This window comes from Salvelinus sp. IW2-2015, linkage group LG13 (genome assembly GCF_002910315.2).
Source record: "Salvelinus sp. IW2-2015 linkage group LG13, ASM291031v2, whole genome shotgun sequence".
Classification (NCBI taxonomy): Eukaryota; Metazoa; Chordata; class Actinopteri; order Salmoniformes; family Salmonidae; genus Salvelinus; species Salvelinus sp. IW2-2015.
Window position 1 is genome coordinate 12,710,819 of NC_036853.1, and position 24,247 is coordinate 12,735,065.

Sequence of the window (24,247 nt, forward strand, 5' to 3'; positions counted from 1 at the left end):
TTAAAAAATCATTTTGTTTTGTTTCATTATGGATATAGCCTCTGCGTGGCGGGGTTGTGCAACACAAATGGCTATAACAAGCCTACATACAGACTGGAATTCACAAATACAACAGTCAAAATGCCTAACATAAGGCCGTGCTCCCAAATACTGGAAAAGTGTGATTCGTTAGGTTACATGATCACCACAGTAGCCCCACGCGGCCATAAAAATGTATCATGTAATTATATGGCCATTAAATAACACACAACAGCATGGCATATTTAGATAGTAGAATAGGCCTAGCATAAATCATATTTACTTTCTATTTTGCAGTTCAGGTGGTTATTCTAGACAAGGCTCTTCTGTGTCTTTATAGTATCATTCTCACGAAAGTAATTTGCTGAAGGCCCAAGCCTATACTACGCCATCAACTGGTATAATGTCGTTATTGAATTTCCGTTCTAAAACAATCTCTAGACTTTTATTTTGGAAATGAAACTGGAATCTGCAAAACAACTCTAATGTCTGGGCTAGAGTTGCTTGATTGACTAGTTAACTTCGACTAGCTACTTTAAAGTAAGAATTGAACGTGTAAATGTTCATTCATAGATGTAACATAGGGTTTGTACATTTACAGACCTAATTTAACGGTTACGTTTCATGTTTCACGCATGGCTTTTCTTACAATTTACGTATGGATTTTTTAAAGATGCTAACGATACGTACATTCAAAAATTTGGCAACTATTTGGCTCCATAACAATGTCATACTCTTTTCGACCAGACAGCATCAGATAGGTGGTCTATACTTACAGAGACAGAGTGGCGCTGTTTCACTCACTCAGTTGCTTTCTCCGGTGAGATTTGTATTTGTATTTATTATGGATCCCCATTAGTTGCTGCCAAGGCACCAGCTACTCTTCCAGGGGCCCGGCAAAATTAAGGCAGTAAATACATTGTCTCTTGCGTATTGAAGGAACATTATGAAACACAGAGAGACGAAAGATACATTATTTAATGTTTTTATCTTGGTACATTTTTTGGGAGTAGCCTGGCTTCCCTTGGCATCCATGAATACACGCCACTGACTATTACCCCTTTCAGACATGTTCCTCAGATGGTGAGAAGCTGAACTCGTGAAACTCCCTTTTGTGAGCCATTTTTCTTCATCTGTTAATGCAATGTCAGGTTGTGTACTTGGAGATGGAGAGACTTTATCAGTTAGCTAAAACTGTTCCCCCTCTATTTATAATCAAAATGATTATTGGAATAGGCTAAAACAGTCTCCTCATCAATTATGACATGAACACAACACTTACATAAATATACATTCACAGACATTATAGACAAATGGCTGTGGATATTCAAAAATATATTACCATCATCATACAGGCACAACTATTGATATCGTAATTGTTAGCCTACATTGCTTCATATAAGCAAACAACATTCATTGGCTACTGTAGCTAGCTTGGTTTCAGTTTACTGTGATTGGTTAACTTTCATGGACAATTGGACAACCCTGCCTTTCCTAAGCCATCATGTGTTGCAATTGTGCTGTCAAGAGGGCTTGGTCAGGACACAGCTAGTTCGGCTTAACTTCGCAGCCAGATAAAAGGAGGACAGGAGCATACGATCGGTGAGGTCAGTAAATACAATTACAACTTATAGCGACAAACATATATTTAAAAAAGCATGACAATTGTAGTACTTTGAAGACATCGCCACGTTTCGTGACTACTAGCTTGCTTACTAACAAACTCTAGTGTAATATTAGATGTCTGCCTAAGTGCCTGTGTAGATGCCTATTTCGATAGAAGTTAATCAAGTTACACGACTCAATAGTTATTTCTCAAAGACGCTGTTAATATTATTACAGTACTAGGAAAATTCCTCTTGTGGGGGAAAGTTCAGCTGAACCATCTTTCAAAACAGCAGCAAATTTGCAAATGGCCACTCAGTGCAGACCTCTTATTATTTTCTTCTTGGTAAAATAGTATTTTTCATAACTGTACATGATGAGTCTAGATCTGGACTCGTAATGTTGTAGGCTGCTAGGACCATTCACTTCTATGCCTGGGACCTTTATATATATATATGGGCTATGGCTGGGGCCCAAGTCTTTCTTCATACAATCAGTCAGTGTTTCACTGCTTGCATACTAACGTGCTTGCCATTTAGGCCTGCCCTACTAGCTGCAGGGGTCACAGAGAGTGCTTTTTGATAGTAGATTGAACACTCACCAGGATGTGGTTGTTCGAAGGTGTAGACCTTCAATGCAAAATAATGTCAATTCCCCCCTCCAACTGTTTGGTATTGTTAGTTGCAAAGCTTGTCACAGTTATTAAAATATATTGCTCTAGTATTATATTTCTCTTTATCTGTTGCTTGTTATCAGATATGAGAGACACAGACTTTGCTCCAGTGGTGTCACAGTGTAAGTGAAGATCTCACTGTCGATCATTTCAGTTTTAAACAAGTATGCCTACATTTAGTCTGTCTGTTGTATTTCCACCTATGTTTGTTCTGTAGTTTATAGCTTCAGTCGTGACCTTGACCCAGGAGCACCTAACTGTATTATCATACCAAACTAGTCTCCTCTCCATTCATGTTACCTTCACTAAGAATGAGAGAAGAGTAGGCCTACACACAGTGACAATTAGTTTTACTAATTTCGGTTTAGATGCTTAATATAGGTATTAATACTGACCAAGTATTACGAATATAAGAAACACAGTTAAATGTGAAATCAGTTCAATGGGAGTCTAGTCAGTTCGATCACATCAGTCAATCGGAGCATGTTTTGGATGCCTCGGAGTCTGAGGCAGGCAGGAGGCCCATGTTTTTGGCCAGCTCCATCACTCATAGAATGGAAGTAAGCCTCTTCAGGATGTTATCAGGGCAGACCAACTCCTCAGTGGTTTTTATAAGCTGCCTGCTGGTAGGATGCTCAGCTGCCCTGTCCACACCCTCAGCATGGTCGGGTCCAGACTGGGCCTTCCTCTTCCTCAGCTGCATCAGTATGTGTATGTAGAACTCTCTCGTATGGGCAAACTCTGCTCTGCGCATCAGGTCCATGTAGTAGCAGACCTGGTTCCACCTCTCTTGATCAGACAGATGCTGGTAGTACTGCATGCACCTCTGCCAGTACTTCTTCTGGTTGTAGCGCTCTGCTGGGTGACTGAAGACAGGTGCCTGCCATGGACCATAAACGAAGGGGAGAGCAGCAGGAGAGGGGCCTGCTAAGGGGATGAGCCCAGGGGGTGCCCAACTTCCTCCTTCAGCTGCGACAGAAACGGCCTGGAGTAGGCACAGTAGAGGGCTGTTCTTGGACTGCTGTGGGGGTGACGCCTGGTCAGGAGCCTGAGGGAAGTTTATGGTTCCCAGGAGCCCCTGACTGTACCTTCAGACCCTTTATAGAGCTCTCATGGCTGATGAGAGAGGAGGAATCTGGAAGATCCTTCATGGTGTCCACGTATCTGATATGGGTCTCCTCCACCTTTACTTTAGGAGCCTGCTCTGAGGTGGGTGGCAGGTTGACTGTGCCCACGTAGGTGAGGGTCAGTGAGGCCTGCTGAACAGGGCCAGGGACCAGAGCCACGGGGCTGGGTGCTGCTACAGTATCAGTTTGACATGAAAATTACACATCCATATTGCGGTTGTAATAAAAACTATCAATAGGGATTTGAAATTGCTTTGTGATGTTGCTTTGAAAAGATAAGATTTTGGTGACAGAATACTGTTTGTCCACTGTCTCTATGGCAATTGGATATAGTGACGTCCAAAGATTTTGGCATCTCTGTATTAGAGGTCGACCAATTATAATTTTTTCAACGCCGATACCGATTATTGGAGGACCAAAAAAAGCCGATACCGATTAATCGGCCGATTTAAAAAAAATAATAATAATAATAATAATAAAAAAATTTTTTTTTTTTTTTTTTTATATGTATATATATTTGTAATAATGACAATTACAACAATACTGAATGAACACTTTTATTTTAACTTAATATAATAAATCAATAAAATCAATTTAGTCTCAAATAAATAATGAAACATGTTCAATTTGGTTTAAATAATGCAAAAACAAAGTGTTGGAGAAGAAAGTAAAAGTGCAATATGTGCCATGTAAAAAAGCTAACGTTTAAGTTCCTTGCTCAGAACATGAGAACATATGAAAGCTGGTGGTTCCTTTTAACATGAGTCTTCAATATTCCCAGGTAAGAAGTTTTAGGTTGTAGTTATTATAGGACTATTTCTCTCTCTACCATTTGTATTTCATATACCTTTGACTATTGGATGTTCTAATAGGTACTTTAGTATTGCAAGCCTAATCTCGGGAGTTGATAGGCTTGAAGTCATAAACCGCAATGCTTCAAGCATGTTTATGGCTAAGAGCTGCTGGCAAACGCAGTAAAGTGCTGTTTGAATGAATGCTTACGAGCCTGCTGCTGCCTACCACTGCTCAGTCAGACTGCTCTATCAAATCATAGACTTAATTATAATATAATAACACACAGAAATACGAGCCGTAGGTCATTATGGTCAAATCTGGAAACGATAATTTCGAAAACAAAACGTTTATTCTTTCAGTGAAATACGGAACCGTTCCGTATTTTATCTAACGGGTGGCATCCATAAGTCTAAATATTGCTGTTACATTGCACAACCTTCAATGTTATGTCATAATTATGTACAATTCTGGCAAATTAGTTCGCAACAAGCCAGGCGGCCCAAACTGCTGCATATACCCTGACTCTGCGTTCAGTGAACGCAAGAGAAGTGACACAATTTCCCTAGTTAATATTGCCTGCTAACATAAATTTCTTTTAACTAAATATGCAAGTTAAAAAATATATACTTGTGTATTGATTTTAAGAAAGGCGTTGATGTTTATGGTTAGGTACACATTGGTGCAACAACAGTGCTTTTTTCGCGAATGCGCTTGTTAAATCACCCGTTTGGCGAAGTAGGCTGTGATTCAATGATAAATTAACAGGCACCGCATCGATTATATGCAACGCAGGACAAGCTAGATAAACTAGTAATATCATCAACCATGTGTAGTTAACTAGTGATTATGTTAAGATTGATTGTTTTTTATAAGATACGTTTAATGCCAGCTAGCACCTTACCTTGGCTCCTTGCTGCACCCGCATAACAGGCAGTCAGCCTGCCACGCAGTCTCCTCATGGAGCGCAATGTAATCGGCCATAATCGGTGTCCAAAAATGGCGATTACCGATTGTTATGAAAACTTGAAATCGGCCCTAATTAATCGGCCATTCTGATTAATCGGTCGACCTCTACTCTGTATATAAGTTACACCTCAATGACATATCAATGACTTCTGACATTCCATAACCCAAAGTAAAGACAAGGCAAAACAACAGCAGATCACCATACAGATGTAGGATCTTAATTTGAGCAAGTTTGCTACAGCAGAAGAATTATCCTGCAGCAACAGGAAGTTTAAATTATGTGGATTATAATTAATGGGCATTTTTTTGTAGGTGTTGATACATCTTTCATTAGGGCAAATGAGTGTTGTGTTCGAGACCACCTAAAGTGAGACCGAGTCAAGACCAAGACCAGAGGGGGTCCGAGACCAAGTCAAGACCGAGACCAGAAAAATGCGAGTCCAATTCAAGACTATGAATGTAATTTGGTCAAATCGCCACCATAATAAGAGTTCAAAATGTCCAGTATTTCTGTGTTCATAATTCAGAAGAACATATGGATTCTTTAGACATTCAGAATGGTGAGAAGAAAATGCATGCTGAAGGCAAATAGAGCCACTCTACAAATGATTACTAACCCGAACACAGTGGGGAACAATGAGGGACTTCTACGCTTTCAGAGAAAGGTTAAGGATCTATAAAATAATACAAATGTTTTTTTCCCAAAGATGTTCTGATTTTAATATCTTCAATTTGTTAGAAAGGAAAGGGTTAACAATGAAGAGAAAAAATCCTGATTTAATATTTTTTCTTTGGTGGTCTCTAGGCAGATAAATCTAGCTAGCTAAGTCAGCCATTGGCTAGGCCATCAGATGCTTGATAGAGGGCATCGGCCATTCAACTATATTAGGGGTGTCAACCAATCACATTGACTTCTAATAAGTGGGACCACTTTTACAAAAACCTATGGGAACTTCTGCATTCTCGAAGGCCAACAGGCCACTGTGCAATAGCAAGCAGTAGTTTTCCCACGGTCCAGCTAGCTAGCTTTTGTTGTAGGCTAGTTTTGCAGCGGCTGCAGCAGGTGTTATCAAAGTAAATGTTGTTGCTAATTTGTTAGCTTGTCCCTTTTCAAGAATAACTTTCAACAAGAAGTTAACTTTCAAATGATCATCATCTGGTAAGTGGAACTGTGTTTTTTTTATTTATTGCAGCACACTTCCTGTTAGCCATCTCTTTTGAAAATAACTTATGTCAAATCAATCAAATCAAATGTTATTTGTCACATCTGCTGAATACAACCTTACGTTAAATGCTTACTTACAAGCCCTTAACCAACAATGCAGTTCACGAAATAGAGTTAAGAAAATATTTACTAAATAAACTGAAGTAAAAAATAAAAAGTAACACTAAAATAACAATACAGAGGCTATATACAGGGGGTACTGGTACCGAGTCAATGTGTGGGGGTAGAGGTAAATTTAGGTAATTTGTACATGTAGGTAGGGGTAATGCATAGATAATACACAGCGAGTTGCAGCAGTGTAAACTCATGGGGGGGGGGTGTCAATGTAAATAGTCAAGGTGGCCATTTGAGCAATTGTTCAGTAGTCTTATGGCTTGGCGGTAGAAGCTGTTATGTAGTCTTTTGGACCTAGACTGGTGCTCCGGTATCGCTTGCCGTGTGGTAGCAGAGAGAACAGTCTGACTTCGGTGACTGGAGTCTTTGACAACTTCTTGGTCCTTCCTCTGACACCGCCTAGTGTATATAGGTTCTGGATGGCAGGAAGCTTGGCCCCAGTGATGTACTGGGCCGTATGCACTACCCTCTGTAGCGCCTTACGGTCGGAGGCTGAGCAGTTGCCATATACCAGGCAGTGATGCAACCGGTCAGGATGCTCTCGATGGTGCAATTGTAGAACCTTTGGAAGATCTGAGGACCCAAGCCAAATCTTTTCAGTCTCCTGAGGGGGAAAAGGTGTTGTCGTGCCCTCTTCACGACTGTCTTGGTGTGTTTGGACCATGATAGTTTGTTGGTGATGTGGACACCAAGGAACTTGACACACTCCACTACAGCCCGTCAACGTGAATGGGGGCCTGTTCGGACCTCTTTTTCCTGTAGTACACAATCATCATCTTTGTCTTGCTCTCATTGAGGGAGAGGTTGTTGTCGTGGCACCAAATTGCCAGGTTTCTGACCTCTTACCTATAGGCTGTGTCATCATTGTCGGTGATCAGGGCTACCACTGTTGTGTGGTCAGCAAACTTAATGATGGTGTTGGAGTCATGCTTGGCCACACCGTCGTGGGTGAACAGGGAGTACAGGAGGGGACTAAGCACGCACCACTGAGAGGCCCCCGTGTTGAGGATCAGCGTGGCAGATGGGTTGTTGCCTACCCTTACCACCTGGGTGCAGCCCGTCAGGAAGTTGCGGAGTGAGGTGTTTAGTCCCAGGGTCCTTAGCTCAGTGATGAGCTTTGTGGGTAATATGGTGTTGTAAGCTGAGCTGTAGTCAATGAACAGCATTCTCACATAGGTGTTCCTTTTGTCCAGGTGGGAAAGGGCAGTGTGGAGTGCGATTGAGATTGCGTCATCTGGATCTTTTGGGGCGGTATGCGAATTGGAGTGGGTCTAGGGTTTACGGGATGATGGTGTTGATGTGAGCCATGACCAGCTCTTCAAAGCACTTCATGTCTACCAACGTGAGTGCTACGGGGCGATAGTCATTTGAGCAGGTTACCTTCGCTTTCTTGGGCACAGGGACTATGTGAAAACATTCTTGCATTTAAACTTTAAATCACTGGTTACTTTGTGCTAAACGTGAAATGTGTTTTGCAATGGAAAGTCACAGTTATACATTGCAATTCGGAAATGCTTAGTCTAATGGTTATCTTTTTGTATTCTTATGATTGTGACATACTGGCTTATTTTGTTTAAGTGAATTGACTGCTTATCCTTTAACATCATGCTGTATGTGACTGCTGTCTTTCCATCGGCCCAATAAAGTGGTGCCTTGAGAAGAGGGTCCTGTGTGAAGGAAAGGTGCCCTGTGTGACGTACTAAGTTTTCCTAAAGATTTTTCTGATTTTCACTCTCAAAATCCTACTTTAAAAAAACATTTTAAAAGAAAAATGTGATGTCCTTGAACGACATCAGGAGACCATTTGAGGTGTGGGAAAAATAAAAATAAAGATGTTTTTAGTTGTCCCTTATTTCAATTGAGCAAAACAAATGCCCTCCCCATTTGATACAAATCAGCATTTATAGCAGTCTATCAGGTAGGCCTGCATTGCGGTCAACATTTAATTGGGAAGGTTTTTTGGGAAAGCCTTCAGAAATGTTCATACAAACAGTGTATGATGACTGAATTGCACATCGCAAATAGCCTACAAACCAAGACTACGGACGAAACTTTTTCAATACCTGGTTTGCATACCCATTGTTGCCATAGTTAGCATTTACTGGTAGATATAAGTTGAAATGTCTTTCCTACCCTACCGGCTACCGATGTCATTCTGTGAGCTGCTCCATGCGACAACCAGTTGAGAGCTGCGCACTCATGCTGGCTGCAGATGATATGCTGCTGAAACTAGGCTATTCGTGCTGCAAGCAGATGCATATATTTCATGTGCTTTGCAATTGTTTAGGCTACTTTGTGCATGATTTCTCTATTGTACTACAGCGGGGACTGTGAAGAGACATAGACACATATACACATAAGACACTCAATCTACTGTTAGGTTCTAATTATCAGAGTAAGAACTCGACGGATACTATGAAAGCTTAGACCAAGTTTATTCTTCCCAAAGGATCGAACCGCTGAATCGACAAAAACATGTTTACTATAGTGGTGGTATATGTACCCCACTTTGGGTGGAGTCTCCTCCTTCTCGCTAAACATTGTATCTTTATTGCTAGGCAGGAAACTAAGTGATACGGGCAATAAACTTTTCCTTCTCCCTTAAAGTGACCTGACCTGACCTTGACCCCCTTCATCACTAATCCAAGACTCTCTCCCCTTATCAATGCCTGCCACGTATGATCGTTTTCCCTACACTCAGTACATTCCAAGCTTAATTGCACCCATCATATACCTTCCTCCTACAGATAACCATTAACTTCTGGTGTAAACCCTCTAAACCATAGTACTCAATATTTCAATAGAATACCTGATAATTATTTCAAGTTTAGAAGTTAGAACCCAGAATCCATCACTACACACACGTTGATGTTGTATTGTAAATATGTGATAGTGGAGTAGTGGCTTGAGGGAACACACTAAATCTATTGGGTAAGGTGTTATGAAATGTAACGTTATATTTTAAATTGTGTATATAACTGCCTTGGTGTTGCTGGAAACAAGGAAGGGGATCCTTAATAAATAATAAGTCGTATACCTCCACTACACTAATTTGATACGCAAACAGTAGGGATTAAGAAGTGAGTATAGGCAATGCCCACTGAAAAACAAAGTGTGTATACGGCGTATATCTGCGTATAGCCTCTACTACACCACTGGCCCTTTGTGTTTTACAAAAAGTGCACTCCAACCTACATGAGTGCGCTGGTATTACGCTTGCTGTCCTTTCAGCATCACGAGCATGTCACACACTGATGGCCCAATAGGCTCGACACTGCGCAAACATGTCTATAACAGATATAAATACTGTTACAATTTCCCCCTGTCTCCCCTTACTAATAGTGAGCGTGCAAATTTCCCCCACTCTTCCCTACCAACAAGTCAATTAAATTCAGACAAAGTTTGAGGATATCTTTCAACAAAAGTAAAGGACAGTAATGTTACGAGTAAAGTAGGAATCTCAGGTTTCAATAGGCGATACAATATTAATGTTTCAAGAAAGGAGTGTATATATTTGGCCTGGGGAATCGGTTTTATCCGCTGACTGAATGGAAGCTGATAATTATTATTTTTTTACTCCGCTGGTCTTGGTAAGAAATGACAGACCGATATGCTCAATATGTGGTCTCGAGACCGGACTCGTATTACAACCCTGGGGCAAATTAAGTCTGACATTTTTAAAGTGGAGATTACAAACTTTAGAAGCCTTTTTAAACCTCGAATAGACTACAAGTTTGCATTTGCTGTGCAGAAAAATTCTCAGCAACAAAGTGACCAAATTGAGATCCTACATCTGTGCCTTTTTGGACATGGAATATTGAGCAGTACACAAAAATAAGCTATAGGCCTGTCCTCTGCAGAGGAATAAAATGTTCTTACCGCTATAGATGAAAATAGTTGGTCTTGCAGAAAGATGTACCTGTTCCATCAATGGTACAGACTGATCAACTTCCTGAATTAAAAAATAATAATAATTAAAAGGCACATTTTTGTACAGACAGCTTGGTCTCAAATGGCCTTAAATTTGATGCCACCAAAACTGAATTCAGGATCAACTTTGGCACATTCTTGGCCCAAACATTCTACCAAAGTTGCTATGTTCAAATGTTATCATCCAATTGAATAACAAACACATTCAGAATCACCATGACATTATGAACAAAGTTCTGCAGGATTTTCATGTTCAATTGTGATGTCATCAAATAAAAATGTTGCCAAAATTGTCCAGGTAAAATATAAAAAGCACATGATCAAACTGCAACATCTTTATTATAACAGCAAACATCCCAATGAAGGCCTACATTACTTTGGTCTGCAGTGAGATTGGCCCAGATAGACCTGTAGCAGAGGAGCTATACTGTTTGTTTGTAATATAAACAATTACTGTATCTGCCTCCATCATAATGATATTAATATTTTGGCTGTGGGAGACATAATTGGAAACCACAAGACTTCAGTCATCCTTGCGCAGTTCAACTTCTGTCCAGTGATGTGAATAATTCTACATTTCTGCCCTATCCATTTCCATCTTGGCTGTATCCTGTTGTTTGACAAATGAAGCAAACATGCCTGGGTTGTCCTCTAACAGATGGGTAATGATGAATCCCATCGCTGTTGTTTAGCTGGATAATACATTTCTGTCTTCTGAAGCAAGTAAAATGTCTGTCTCATTAACCAAGTCATTTCATGTCAGAAATTAAAGAAAAATCCTGCACAATGGCAGACAGCGAGAAGACTGATGAGCCCAGTGCAGCAGCTATAGCCCAGCCAGCTAATGGAGATCAGCAGGTGAGGAGCACCATCACTGGGACAGTAGTTTACTCTACAACACACAGCTCTCATGAAGGGTCTGGTACACGGATAACTTTGAAACCAGCATTCAATATTTCACAGAGAATAGGCACTCAAAGTTGATTCATTGGAAATATGCAAGCACTCCTCAATTGTAATATGCACACACAAAAACTGTGTGCAGAGTTGAGTTATCAGTACAAAGCAAACAAAATATGCAATATGAAATTGGCAGCACAATGGCTGTTTCTTCTCTCTTAAACCTTGCTAAATTATAAGCATTGTGTGTTTTGTTCCCAGAGTGTTGTGTCCCGTGTGGGTAGCATCCCCCTGGTGAGCTCTGCGTGTGGCGTAGTGTCCAACGCCTACAGCAGCACTAAGGACAGCGTTCCCCTTCTAAAGGGGGTAATGGATGCTGCCGAGAGCGGGGTGCGCACCCTGGGGGCAGCCGCCACCACCGGCTCCAAGCCACTCCTGGACAGACTGGAGCCACAGAGTGAGTTCTAATGCATAGTGACCACAGACAGACATCATTTTTTAAATTATTTTATTTTAGTGGATCGCTTTTTGTTAGGAATTGATTCATAATTTGTTGCAGTTTCTGTGGTGAATCAATATGCCATGATGGGACTGGACAAGGTGGAAAAACTGCAAATCCTCCAGCAGCCAGCTGACAAGGTGAGACTTTCCAAATCTAATGTTGACTAGTCAACAATGCTTCCTCATGCATCCAATTTGACTAAAGTCCCAAAGAAAAGACAGGTAAACTACTTGATATCTCATCCATCAGTCACTAATCTTCGCTTGGAGCATAGCGCCTCAACATATGGATCTCCACGCTGTCCTATTCTGGGTCAGGTCCCAGGTTGATGTGGTTTTTTGTCTCAGGTTGAGTAGGTCGTCCTCTTGGGCGTGTCCAGTTGGGGGAAGGCTCCTTGAGGATGAGGGTGGGCTCTAGAGGTGGGTTTGATCAGGCCAAGTCACCAAATAGTCTGAGTCAGGAGGCACTGATCAGGGAGGAGACAGGGTTGGTCCGTCTTTCGCTGTATTGTGGTTCGGGATGTGGTCGCACCATGTGATGCCCAGTGATGCCAGAGGCATTTGCAGTAAAAGGCGTCCAGACGACATGTGAGGTCCAGTTTTTATTTTTTATTTTTTTACAGAGAGTGCGTTGTTTCCAGATGTTGTCTAGGCTGGCCATGGTTGAGGCTTCCCATGGTTGTCACCGTTGCTCCTGCAGATATATAATACCTTGTATATTTATAACAGCTTTTTAATGAGCTGTATATTTTCTTTCCCACAGCTGGTTTCAGACACAGTGGGCATGATGTACCAGTCTGTGAGCGGGGCAAAGGAGGCCATGGCTGGAGCCAAGGACACCATGACTGGGGCTGTATTGGGGGCAAAGGAGTCGATAACTGGGGCTGTGACCGGGGCCAAGGAAACCATGGCTGGGGCCAAGGAGACCATGACTGGGGCTATGATGGCTGCAGTGTTTGGGGGTGTGGAGATGACCCAAGCAGCAGCCAGTGGATGGTTCAGCTCATTCATGGGGACTGGTGTGGGCCAGATGGTCAGCAGTGGGGTGGGCCTGGCCCTCAGCCACTCTGAGAACTTGGTGGACCAGATCCTGCCTCTCAGCGACAGAGAGCTGGGTCAGTATGAATGAGAAAATGAACTAGTAACCACTGAATGGACTGTACTGAAATGGATTTGAACCAATCCCTGGTGTGGGTGCTGCTGAGTCAGGTCTAGAGCTGCAAGATGGTGTGATCATTTAATTTATGTGTATGTAGACAGGGTGGCACTAAAATCAGTAGCTCTGATCTCAGACTGAATTATCCTTTATAGATCATCTTCATTTTTTCCCTGTTCAGCTGCTTTGGCCGAGCCTGCAACAGCCGAGGTGGCTACTGCACCAGTGGTGGGCTCTAGCCCCTCTAGCCCCAGCTACTTTATCCGTCTGGGCAAGCTATCCTCCAAGGTGCAGGAGCGGGCCCTGGAGCAGTCCCTGGTGAGAGCCCGGTATGCCAGAGACACCACATATGCCACCATAACCCAGATCACCAGCACCTTGGACCTGCTGGAGAACGCCCGCTCCACCCTGGCTGCTACCAACCAACAGCTGGGAGGGGCACCAGAGCAGCTGCTGCAGCGCTGGAAGGAGTGGCAGGAGAAACAGCTTAAAGATGGACAAGTAGATGGCGGGAAGGTGGATGGTCCCAAAGACCAGACTGCGGTAGGGAGTCTCAAATTAGTCTGTTTTGACAAAGTAGTCATGGGAATGAATGTACTTGGGGAACTTAATAAACACTGTCTAGTTAACCAAATGCCATTGTTTGTGTTGCAGTTAGAGTGGCGAACACTCTCGATGGTGCGTGGTCTCAGTGACCAGTTGCGGTCTGCCTGCTCTGGTGTGGTGTCCAGCGTCCAGGGCCTGCCCAGTGCGGTCCAGGACCAGCTGGCAAATGCACAGAAAGCAGCTGAAGAACTGCACTCCTCTCTGGGCAACACTAGCACCCTCACACCCCACCTCCTGGAGCAGACCCGTTATCATCTAACACAGGTATACCAAACTCTCTGTTGCTCCATTTGTCCTGTGTGTATTCATTATGAATACACCAGCTACTGGTTTCTCATTATTTATTCATAGTCTTAATATTTCAACCAACACATTGCATGTACATCATCATAACAGAAAATTATGAATCACTCTGAGGTTATTTATGTTGATTGACACATTTTTGCAGGTGCGACATTCTCTGGATGGCGTAATGGAGTATCTGCTCAATAACACTCCTCTCAACTGGCTGGTGGGACCTTTTGCACCCCAGCTCACTGAGAAGGGGGAGGACAGGCAGGCTGTGGATAAAGGCCCTCCGACCTAGGCTTGGTTTGAGGACCGACAGGTTGGAGTAGATTACTTCAAAAAGGCTTGCACTTCATCTGCTTTCAGTGACCGAGGCCTTAGATTAACATGTTGCTGACATGGTGTGTGCATTGTTTTGTACAGTGCAGTAAATTATGCACTTTCTACGCACTTACTGCACACACACTTGTGAGTATAAACCAATGCTGATGATAACATGGTACATGCATATGGAAATCACAATACTGTTTTGTATATTCTCCAGAAGGGGATGACTACTAAAATGGCCATGTTTGTGCTGTAAATCACACTCCAATCTGTGAATGTTAAGGAACCATTTAAAACAAACTAATTGTATTTTTCTGTAACACTAACTGTACGAAATGCTTTATAAACCCCACATGTGACTGATCATTAATCCTCAAAAATGTACGAAAAGGGGTCATGACAAGTTGGTGTGACATTTCTATGCTCCTCTGTATGTGTAAGCTCCTGAAGGGTGTAATGCTGTTGTTCTTGATTGCTAATACAGTCAATAAAGTATTGTTGACTCTCCTCCTGAGCTTGTAGTCCATTATATTTGCTATTTCAGCTTTTTATATAATACAGGATTTCATTCACCTGCATCTTTCACTCATTGTTAGTTGGTACTGCCTAGTGAATACTGTATTTAGAATTGGTTATGTTGTCTCCAGTCGAAGTACTTTGCTGTTCTTTTTTTATTTTTCCAATTAACACACAAACATGTTTTCCAAGAACCTGTAGTAGGGAGCTGATATTGACTCATTAGCAAGCATTTTTTTATATAATTATATCACCGCGTTTCTACGATGCTATTGGCAAATGAAATGGGGATATTATGCATGGTGAGAAAATAATGAATTGTTGCTTAGAATTACGTCACGGTGGTTTCGAATGTCGGGAGCTAGCGCTGGTTAGGAGGCCGCGCGCACAGAAGGGACCGATTACTTGTACATTTCTGGAGACTAAGGTCGTCAACACCGCTCATCACTTCGTATTTCAGGTACTGGGTTGCTTTAATAATAACAAACAAGAAACGGTTTCGCTAATGTAAACCTATTAAATCCGGTCAGATCCGTTCCCGCTGACTACAAGCTAGCGTACCGTTAGCGCTTCATGCTAGCTAGTTATAGTAACGTTAGCCAGATAGCAGTTGTAGCTGGCAGTACATATTAACGTTCGTTTAGACACTTGTGTGAAAACAAAGTCGTGTTACATATTCAATGTAATTCGTCTGACTAATAAATATCATTACCCAGATAAACTAGTGCATCTTTACATTCAGGACATGAAAAATATGACGTCGCCGCTGGTCCTTGTTTTCAATGAATTAGCTAGCTAAATATTACTGTAGCTAACTAAATAAGCCAGTCTCTTAGCCTAACGCTATTTGCTTTTGAGCGAGGACGCAATTGTTTTCGACTGCGGACAAACAAGACCTGAGTTGATGATCAGCAGTAACGTTAGTTACTAATTTAACTAGTTAACCAGACAGCTAGTTTGCCAATTATTGTCAGTCTATGACAAGGGAATGCCATCATTTTAGTGTTTTGTTCTTTGATTTCAAGTTTGCTTGAACCGACCAAAACATGTAGCTATGATGCTTGCGCTGTAATTGAATTTAGGCTATCCTGGCAGCCTTGGCAGAGTTAGTATTTCTTGGTTTATCGAGGCACAAACACTTGTTTTCGGTACACACTAGAGCTAGCAAGCTTTTGTTTGTGACACAGGCACTGTCAGACAGTTTGCGATGTGTCTTTTGTTGTTGGTCTGTTATCCATGCTGTAAAACAAGGAGTACCAAAGCGTTCATGGAAAATGACCCCATATGTATTGTCATGGTGACTGATGATATTTAACATGTTTAGTCATTTAGCAGACGCTCTTATCCAGATTAGTGAGTGCATACATTTTCATATTTTTTCGTACTGGTCCCCCGTGGGAATCGAGCCCACAACCCTGACGTTGCAAGCGCCATGCTCTACCACACGGAATATCTCAGTTTTACTTCCAGCCAGGTGTATGTGTAATAGAGTATTGTGATTTGTAACTGCTTGTGTTTCTACTGTCAGTGTTATCTGACCATTCAAATGAAGTAAACAAGTTGTTTTTGTGGTTTGAAAGATACGGGTGTAAAATTCTAAGCCTAATTTAACAGAATAAAGCATAGCCTCTGGATTGGGTAGCCTCCATGTTAGTAACAATAAACAGTATTTGTATTGTATCTAACAAAATAGATCACTCATCACCAGTACCATACAGATTAGATCTGTCAGGATCATCTCTAATACACTAAACCAATAATCAATCATTCACACTTACTCCTAGCAAAACCACTAACACTTTCAGAATTGCTCTCCTGCTCCAATGCTGGTCTCCAAGCTCTTTTAGCCTTTTTATAGAAATGTTCATGTAAACAATGGCCGTGAGTTTGACTAACTCTTCAACCCTATTTTCAGGAATATCCTCTCCCTTACCCCCCCCCCCCCTCCCTCCCTCCCTCCCTTTATCAGAGAGCATGGCTCAGGAGACCAATCAGACGCAGGTTCCAATGCTTTGCACTATGGGCTGTGGTTTCTATGGTAATCCCCGCACCAACGGTATGTGCTCGGTCTGCTACAAGGAACACCTACAGAGACAACAGGGAGGGGGCCGTTCCAGCCCCCCAGGTGAGAAAGGTAGGAAGATGGGAGAGGGATACAAAAGGAGGGTGGTGGGTTGCTAAAAGGGGCTGGAGAATGAGGTAGCAATCGCTGCTAAAACCTTGGCATTATAAAGCAAGAGAGTGATTTATCAGTTCGTGAAACACAACACTTTTTTTTTTAAATTGGAGCCATGTAGGTAGTCAATAGCATGTGGCATATGATTCAATATAGGTACAATTCATTCATGGTTAACAACTGGGGGGGAGGGTGTTCAGTTGTGTCCTATATAAATGTGTGGTTTACCCACAGGCTCGGCAGCTTCATCGCCAGTGGGGTCCCCGGGAGCAGCTGGTGTGTCAGTGGAAAGCACAACGTCGGAACCCAGCACGGAAGGTTTCACTCCGCCCGAGGAAAGGACATCCAGGTATGCTGACATAAAATCAGCTTGTCTCTGCAAACAAACACACAGACTGCTAAATGGAATCCATTACATTGACAGTAAGCTGTTGCTCAAGAGGCTTTTGTTCATCATTGTTTTTTGGAGTTCCATAGTAGATTGGATTATGGTTTCAGTTGTTCACCTCATTATTGGTCTGTGTGAATGTGTGTCTCCAGTCCCAACTCCCCCAGCCCAGTAACCCAGCAGATGACAGCCATGAGTATCTCCCAGGATACTGGAGCCACTGACTCAGACCGGGCTGATGAGGAAGAGGACGAGGGGACATCCAAAAACACTGGTTAGAACAACAGGGGGAAAAGCTTGAGACTTTCTTGGTTTCCAAACTCTTTTCCAGTAGCAGTCATCAGCAGTATATGGCATGGCTCCTGTCTTGTCTTGTAATACATAACTACGTTGCAGCCACCCGAGGGTACACTTCAACAGTAATATATGGGTAGCTCTGTTTGTGAGGTTCAATTAGATGTTGTATTTTAACAGGGCCAGTGGGGGAGGCAGCCCAGGCCTCGTCTGATGGTGATCAGACCCCTGACAAAAATAAGAAGAAGAACCGATGCTTCACCTGCCGGAAGAAAGTGGGCCTGACGGGTAAGACGGAAGATAGGCTGTCCAATCAGAAACGCATCTTTTGACCAATGGGTAAAATAATATGGTAATTGTGTAGATACTCCTCTAAGAAAACCAATGGTCCAAACCTTGTCTCTCACAATCCATTCAAAAGTTATTGGAGTATTTACCCTTGTAGGATAGCTGAAATTAGGGACCCTAAATTAGAGAAAAAAGTGGTAAAATAACAGGAAAATATTTTTGCATCAGCTAGGCTGGATGCTGTGTGAGAATTAAGTCTAACTGAATGGCTCACTGTTGAACTCATCTTTCTTCTCGAATCCGTAGGGCATAAAACAATATAGAGGTAAGATAGATATTGATTTTGAGACATGACATGTAGTATTTTCATATTATAATATACACTTGTCATATTAATGTGAAATTTTCGTTATTTAAAGATTTTTCACACAAACATGTATCTTTGAAATGTCAACGGTACACTGAGCCGTACTGCAAGCGTTGTATTTTTTAAGCATTTTACATTTAATTTCGCTTTTTGCAACCCGCGGAAACTACTTTGCAGATGACTACCAGAACATGTAAAATCCTCAAGTTGCTGTGAGAAAGCGTCACTGCTTTGTCAACAGAGATTGGTGCTTATTACCGGATGTATTAGGTTACAAAAGCTGACTTTTAGGATATAATGTTAATACCATGTTAGAGAAAGACCCCACTGAATGATTCAGGACATGAAGAATCATATTTGTTCTGGTAAAATGTATTTTATAACATAAGGAAGTGAAATTTCATGACCAAAGTGTGTTTTCAACCAGTGGGTAGTGGGTGAACACCTTACAGAAGGTTTCAGGGCGCACAGCACACACATGGCAGGTGGCTGCTGAGTTCAAATGGTTTATGGGGCATTGAGCTCGAGTGCAAAGGACTTATTTTCTGAGTTAGCTTTTAGGTGTTTGAGATTGTCTAGAATCTTTACCCCTGGGGAAATGGAAGCATGCAGGGCTAATTAGTTAGTTCAGATACATCTTCTTCTTTTTTAACTGACTCTGATGTTACTGCTCTCATACAGTGTTGATTTGATGCTTTTTCAATGGTATGTTTATTTTATTTTTTTCAAAGAAATTAAAACATCTGCTACACAAACTAAATTATATCTAATTTTCAATAGACATGATTGATCCGCCTATTTGAACGTCAGAACATCATATTTATCACACACAGTGCAAAAATAGCACAGAGACCTCAAGACTGAATGTTAACACGATGCCATTGTCCTTACTGGCTGTTTTTTTAAACTAAATCTTTGGTATTTTTTTTTATATTTGCTCGTTTATTTAATAGTTCCTATTCCAAACGTAGACTACAACTTGTATGAAAGTAGTCCACCTATCACATTGCTGTTTGTGTAGAGAGCAACATACTGCAGGTTAGTGGTGCATTTCACGGTCCACTGCATTTCACAGTGTACTGTTGGCTTGCACTCTACCGTGGTGTTGGACTGCTATACAACAATCTCTTGGAAGAGCCTTGTGCTCACCACCCTCTAAGAAAGCACACTGTTACTACACATCTCAGGTTTTCATCTTGGTACAGTTGGTTGGAACTGACCTTGGAGACTGAGACGTAGATAGGGTTGGATGTTAACTTTGTCCATCTCTTCACTCTCTAGGCTTCGACTGTCGCTGTGGTAACCTGTTCTGCGCCATTCACCGCTACTCTGACAAACATAACTGTCCTTACGACTACCGAGGCGCCGCCGCAGCCCGCATACGCAAGGAGAACCCCATCGTGGTGGCTGAGAAGATCCAGAAGTTATGAGGACTAAGTAGAAAAGTCTCTGACGTGAAAATTTGGAACAATGGCGGCATGGAATAATACCAGATAAAATGGCTTCATTTGTTCATGGTAGGATAAGGTGGGTGGGGTGGCAGCGTCATAGCCCCTGTCCAGCCACTCCTTTTATTGGTATCTCCCTCTCTCTCTCCTAGAGTGACTGCTGGAGTGTGAATGCGTGTGTGAATTCCCATGTGGGGAGATGGTGTGTGTGTGTGTGTAGCTTGCTTGAGAGTCAGGGAGAGTGCAGTAGGGTTAGGTGGGCATTTGTCTGCTGTGGGGAGGGAAGGCATTACATTTTTACCCTTTTTATTGTTAACTTGGGGGGACTTATTTTTATATTATCCCTGCGAGGTAATTCAAATGAGACAGAAGTAACCTGTTTAAGAGCATGCCACAGCTCGGATAAGGACATTGGGAGGTCAAGTTAAGATCCATACTGGGAGTTTCTGTGTGTATCAGCAAGATCTTTTGAAGACTTCACATTCATTTACTCCCAAAGAAAAACCATTGTCTAGTTTCTGTCAAATTGGCCTTTTGTTTTATTTTAATGTTTCCCTCTGGGTGATTAGTTCACAACATGTCAAACTCCCAAGTCTCTGCATTCAAGAATGTTTTCTCTTCGATATATTGACTTCTCATACTGATGTTGGGTGCATGAACAGTTAGTTATTGGAGGGGGTGGGGCAGGGCTGGGGTGGGGTGGGGTGGGGTTATCGAGATAGCCTTGACATAACTGAGTGATTGAGTTCTGTTATTTTTCCTTTTTTGTTTTAATGAGCGAATGACATCAGAAGATCTATATTAATATATTGTAGTTAGCTTGAATTGTGTGATTGCATTCTATTTATTTTTTAAATCATTTGGTTGGTTTGTACTGGAGGATTGGCAGCATGTGTCCGCAAATCATTTGATTTGTACTTAACCTTTCAATTCTATTTAAGCATTTCCATCTGATTATGTAACCATTTGAAAATACAAGTTCTGATATGTGATGGAGTAGAGTGGACATAAAAGGTCCATTATTTTGGAATCAAAACACAACAAATAGTCTCAACTGCAGAGCACAAAACATTGAATGTGCAAATTAACCTACTCTGTTTTCTTCAGCCTCTGGGTCTTTATAGTTTAGTTGGATCTCTGCAGGTTGGCTACAGAGAATAAAGCATATTCTTCCCATGCAGGCAGGACATAATGTAGTGTTCTCCTTGAACACCTGCTTCTGTTCCATATAGTTTACACTTTAAGCCTCCTTGTCCTTAACCACCATCATACCACTGACATATGCTGAATGATAACTGAACTGGTTGGCAATTAATCTCCATAGTGACACACCTCTATTCTCAGCTGAAGTGAATTACTTCAGAATGACAGTGGCGTGCTTTATAATGTCCTCCCAAATGAGTCCTTTTTCGAAGACGCTTCTAGCTAGCTACTTCCGAAAGATCAAAATGTGCATGCATGTGCAGTCAGATGAATAACTGTTTATAATAAACAGAAAAACGAGCAAGAATGTTAAGACACAGCATTAGCACAATGCAACGCGTTACTGGAACCTTGACTGGCTGAAGTTCTAGTTAATGGGACTCTACTGTGTTTTCAATTGTAAATACCATGTGACTACTATTCATGTAGTATAATCTTATGTAGAATGTCGCCAGATAATAGGGGAGGAGAAAAATATCAAAATATTAGTATGTGTGAATAACAGTGCTTTTCATAACTACCCTAAAAGAAGTGCAGTGGCACTGCTTGGTTTTCCTTTTATTTTGTTTCACCCACAGGTAATTCCTGTGTCTTCAAACAGGGTGTAGAATTTAGTCAAAGGGCTAAAATCACCCTGGATGACATATTTATCTTTGACAGTGTCATGCTAGATTGCTTTCCAGTTCCTCCTGACTGCCCTGAGATTCAGTGACTCAACTCTACAGTCAAACACATCCCTTCTATGTCCAAAGTACTGCTACTAACTGGCTCACTCCTCAGCAAGGGCCTTGGTGTCCCTGTGGTTGTTTTCAGGATTGGTCACACTAGTTCATTTCAAAACTATTTGTGGCAGTTTTGCATTGTTGAATCAAAGGTGTATCAAACATTGATTTACAATTCATGCTTTTTCATAACATAGCAGATGTCATTGAAAAATATTGTGTGGAAAAAGCAGATACTGAAAAACAGCAAGTGTAACACCTGGCAAAACAACAAGGAGAAAGTCTGAACTGAATGAGATCTCTTTATATAAACAGGGAATAACCTAGACTTAATTTAGTCAGACCTGTGATTGGCGCGTTAGCCTGGGTAGTATTACAAGTTAAAGAATGTCTTAGTGAAGGGCGGGCAGCAGTGGCTTAGGGCCTTGGCATGCAGACACCAAGACAGCCTGTCCCTGAGCCTAGCCCGGAGCGCAAAGCCCCTGTTACGAGATGAGTCCTCTGGTTTATCATTTGTATTCAGACACTCATGGATCTTAGGGTTCACACTGTTTTAAAGTATCTGAGTGGAGATGGTGCGGTGCCTTTGATACCATGTAAGAAGAGGGCCTGAGAAGAAGTGTGTATGATGAGCTAAGGCTAGGCTGTCTGAGTTGAAAAACCTTCCTTGCTGTTGGTTTATTCCCCATGGTGATGTTTCGGTTTTAAGAGTATGCACTAAACTGACTTTTTAAAATGGGGCAGAGATGCGTGGCCTCGTGTACCTGATGAGTGTACTCTGTTCTAGGGCAAGGGAACAGTGTCGGGTTGTCCTTCATTTTGGCTGACTGTCGTCTTTGCAATTGTGATGTGTTGCAGGTTGATAGTTCCCTTGACTGCTCAGACTATCCCAGCATTTAAAAAGGTGAGCAGTTTGAATGTTACCAACGGGTTGATGGGGTCATGCTTATCAAGCTATTTTTGTCTCTGGAATTGACCACACTGAGCCTCCCTTGTGGGGCCCACTGAGCTTATGTTTTAGGCTTAATAAGATCTGTTGATTCACTGCAATTGTATGTAAATGGATCAACTAAACCGGATCAGAATCAGTGATTTGATGTTACGAAAACATCCACTGCAATTTCAATCTGTTGCACTTTTACAATGTTGATGTCAAGTTTGTCTTTAGCACACTTTAACATAATCATTGTACTCCTCTTGCGGCCATTACTACAAAAGCTTTTGATCTGTGATGAGTAACCAGCTAATGGGTGACCAAATCTGGCAATATTCTCTCAATGTGTTGCAGCAGAACTGAGTTCCCATAAAATACAGTGAAGTGCTTGACTCATTCCACTGATGAGAAATGATGGAACAGACAATAATTGAGTTCCAGAATGTTACAAATTGTAGATCTCTCCTGCAGGAAATTACAAAAGTGCAGTCAAGTCCTTTGGACTGGTGCACACCAGTCCCCCAGAAACAACACCAGATATCTTTTTGGTTTTTTTCTTTACAAATGTAGGGTTGTATGATGAGTAAGTATAAAACAATAAAATCAAAGTTTATTTTAAATTTACACTGTCTTTTGTATTTATTTGTACAGCTGAGGGTAAGCAGGACAGATATGGTAAAGAAGGGTTCATGAGTTCAGACTTTCCTCTTGAGACTGGTTTATCCTATAAAAAGCCTAACATTCCATCACAGCCTCCCAACACCTGGAGTACATTCAATGGACAACACTTAATATTGCAGTAGCCTATTGTTGTACAGCTGTACATTTACACAATGCTTTGTACTGATGTGTTTCTCTGACTCGGCAAACCGCTTAAGAGACAAATGGGTGTCCACAATGTCACCAAATGTTCAACTGGAATGGATGCTGGCTCTAACTAGAATTTACCATGAGGGCCGACATATCCCGCTGTGTGTAACACACCTAGACTGAGGCAGCCATGTCCATGTGTGCAGTAGCTGTGTATACCCATGCCACAGAGCCCTGCCCACTTCCACATCAGCAGCCATTCACTACTCTTGGTTGGATTTGAGCAACAAAGTAGGTGTCAATCTACCTCAGATGTGACTTCTGTTTTGGAAATGGAACACTCCACACTTAATGATGATGGTATACCTCACCTTTCAACTATTTTAAATGTGTTGATTAAGTTGTTTACTACACACACTCCGGTCAGTTTATTTGGTACACCACCCCGTTCACAAAAATTGATCACTTCTACAGACAGTGAGTCACGTATCTTGTTATATAAAGCAGACAGGCATTGAGGCATTCAGTTACCGTTTGTTGAATGGGTGAATCGAGTAACCTAAGCAACTTTGAGTGTGGTATGATCGTTGGTGCCAGGTGCGCCGGATACAGTATCTCAGAAACGGCTGCCCTCCTGCGTTTTTCACACAGGACAGTGTCTAGGGTTTACGAGAATGGTGCGACAAACAAAAAACATCCAGTCAGTGGCAGTCCTGTGTGTGAGAGATGAGAGGTCAAAGGCGAATAGCAAGAATCATGCAAGCTAACAGGCAGGCCACAACAGACAAATAACGGCGCAGTGGTATGCAGAACGACATCTCGGAATGCACAACTCATTGATCCATGTCGCGGATGGGCTACTGCAGCAGA

The 24,247-nt window shown here is 41.9% G+C and overlaps 2 protein-coding genes across 5 annotated transcripts; both read left to right on the top strand.

The window, feature by feature from the left end:
* The first annotated feature begins 1,443 nt into the window (after nucleotides 1-1,443).
* LOC111972138 (perilipin-3) lies at nucleotides 1,444-14,738 on the top strand. Of its 3 annotated transcripts, none has more exons than XM_023999009.2 (8): nucleotides 1,444-1,625; nucleotides 11,217-11,311; nucleotides 11,615-11,810; nucleotides 11,913-11,992; nucleotides 12,618-12,969; nucleotides 13,192-13,553; nucleotides 13,665-13,880; nucleotides 14,065-14,738. In XM_023999009.2, exons 2-8 carry the CDS (start codon nucleotides 11,240-11,242, stop codon nucleotides 14,200-14,202), a joined length of 1,416 nt encoding a protein of 471 aa, XP_023854777.1. In that variant the 5' UTR covers nucleotides 1,444-1,625; nucleotides 11,217-11,239; the 3' UTR covers nucleotides 14,203-14,738. The 3 variants fall into 3 exon arrangements, with proteins under 3 accessions (XP_023854777.1, XP_023854778.1, XP_023854776.1); XM_023999010.2 differs by having other exon boundaries at nucleotides 13,669-13,880; nucleotides 14,065-14,606; XM_023999008.2 differs by having other exon boundaries at nucleotides 1,521-1,620.
* Nucleotides 14,739-15,082: 344 nt separating this feature from the next.
* Nucleotides 15,083-23,191, top strand: LOC111972140 (AN1-type zinc finger protein 5). 2 transcript variants are annotated; one of them, XM_023999012.2, is made up of 6 exons: nucleotides 15,083-15,207; nucleotides 16,663-16,872; nucleotides 17,158-17,272; nucleotides 17,464-17,585; nucleotides 17,786-17,893; nucleotides 19,542-23,191. In XM_023999012.2, the coding sequence occupies exons 2-6, from the start codon at nucleotides 16,722-16,724 to the stop codon at nucleotides 19,688-19,690; spliced, it is 645 nt and encodes a 214-aa protein (XP_023854780.1). In that variant the 5' UTR covers nucleotides 15,083-15,207; nucleotides 16,663-16,721; the 3' UTR covers nucleotides 19,691-23,191. The 2 variants fall into 2 exon arrangements, with proteins under 2 accessions (XP_023854780.1, XP_023854779.1); XM_023999011.2 differs by having other exon boundaries at nucleotides 15,085-15,207; nucleotides 16,663-16,881.
* Nucleotides 23,192-24,247: the final 1,056 nt, after the last annotated feature.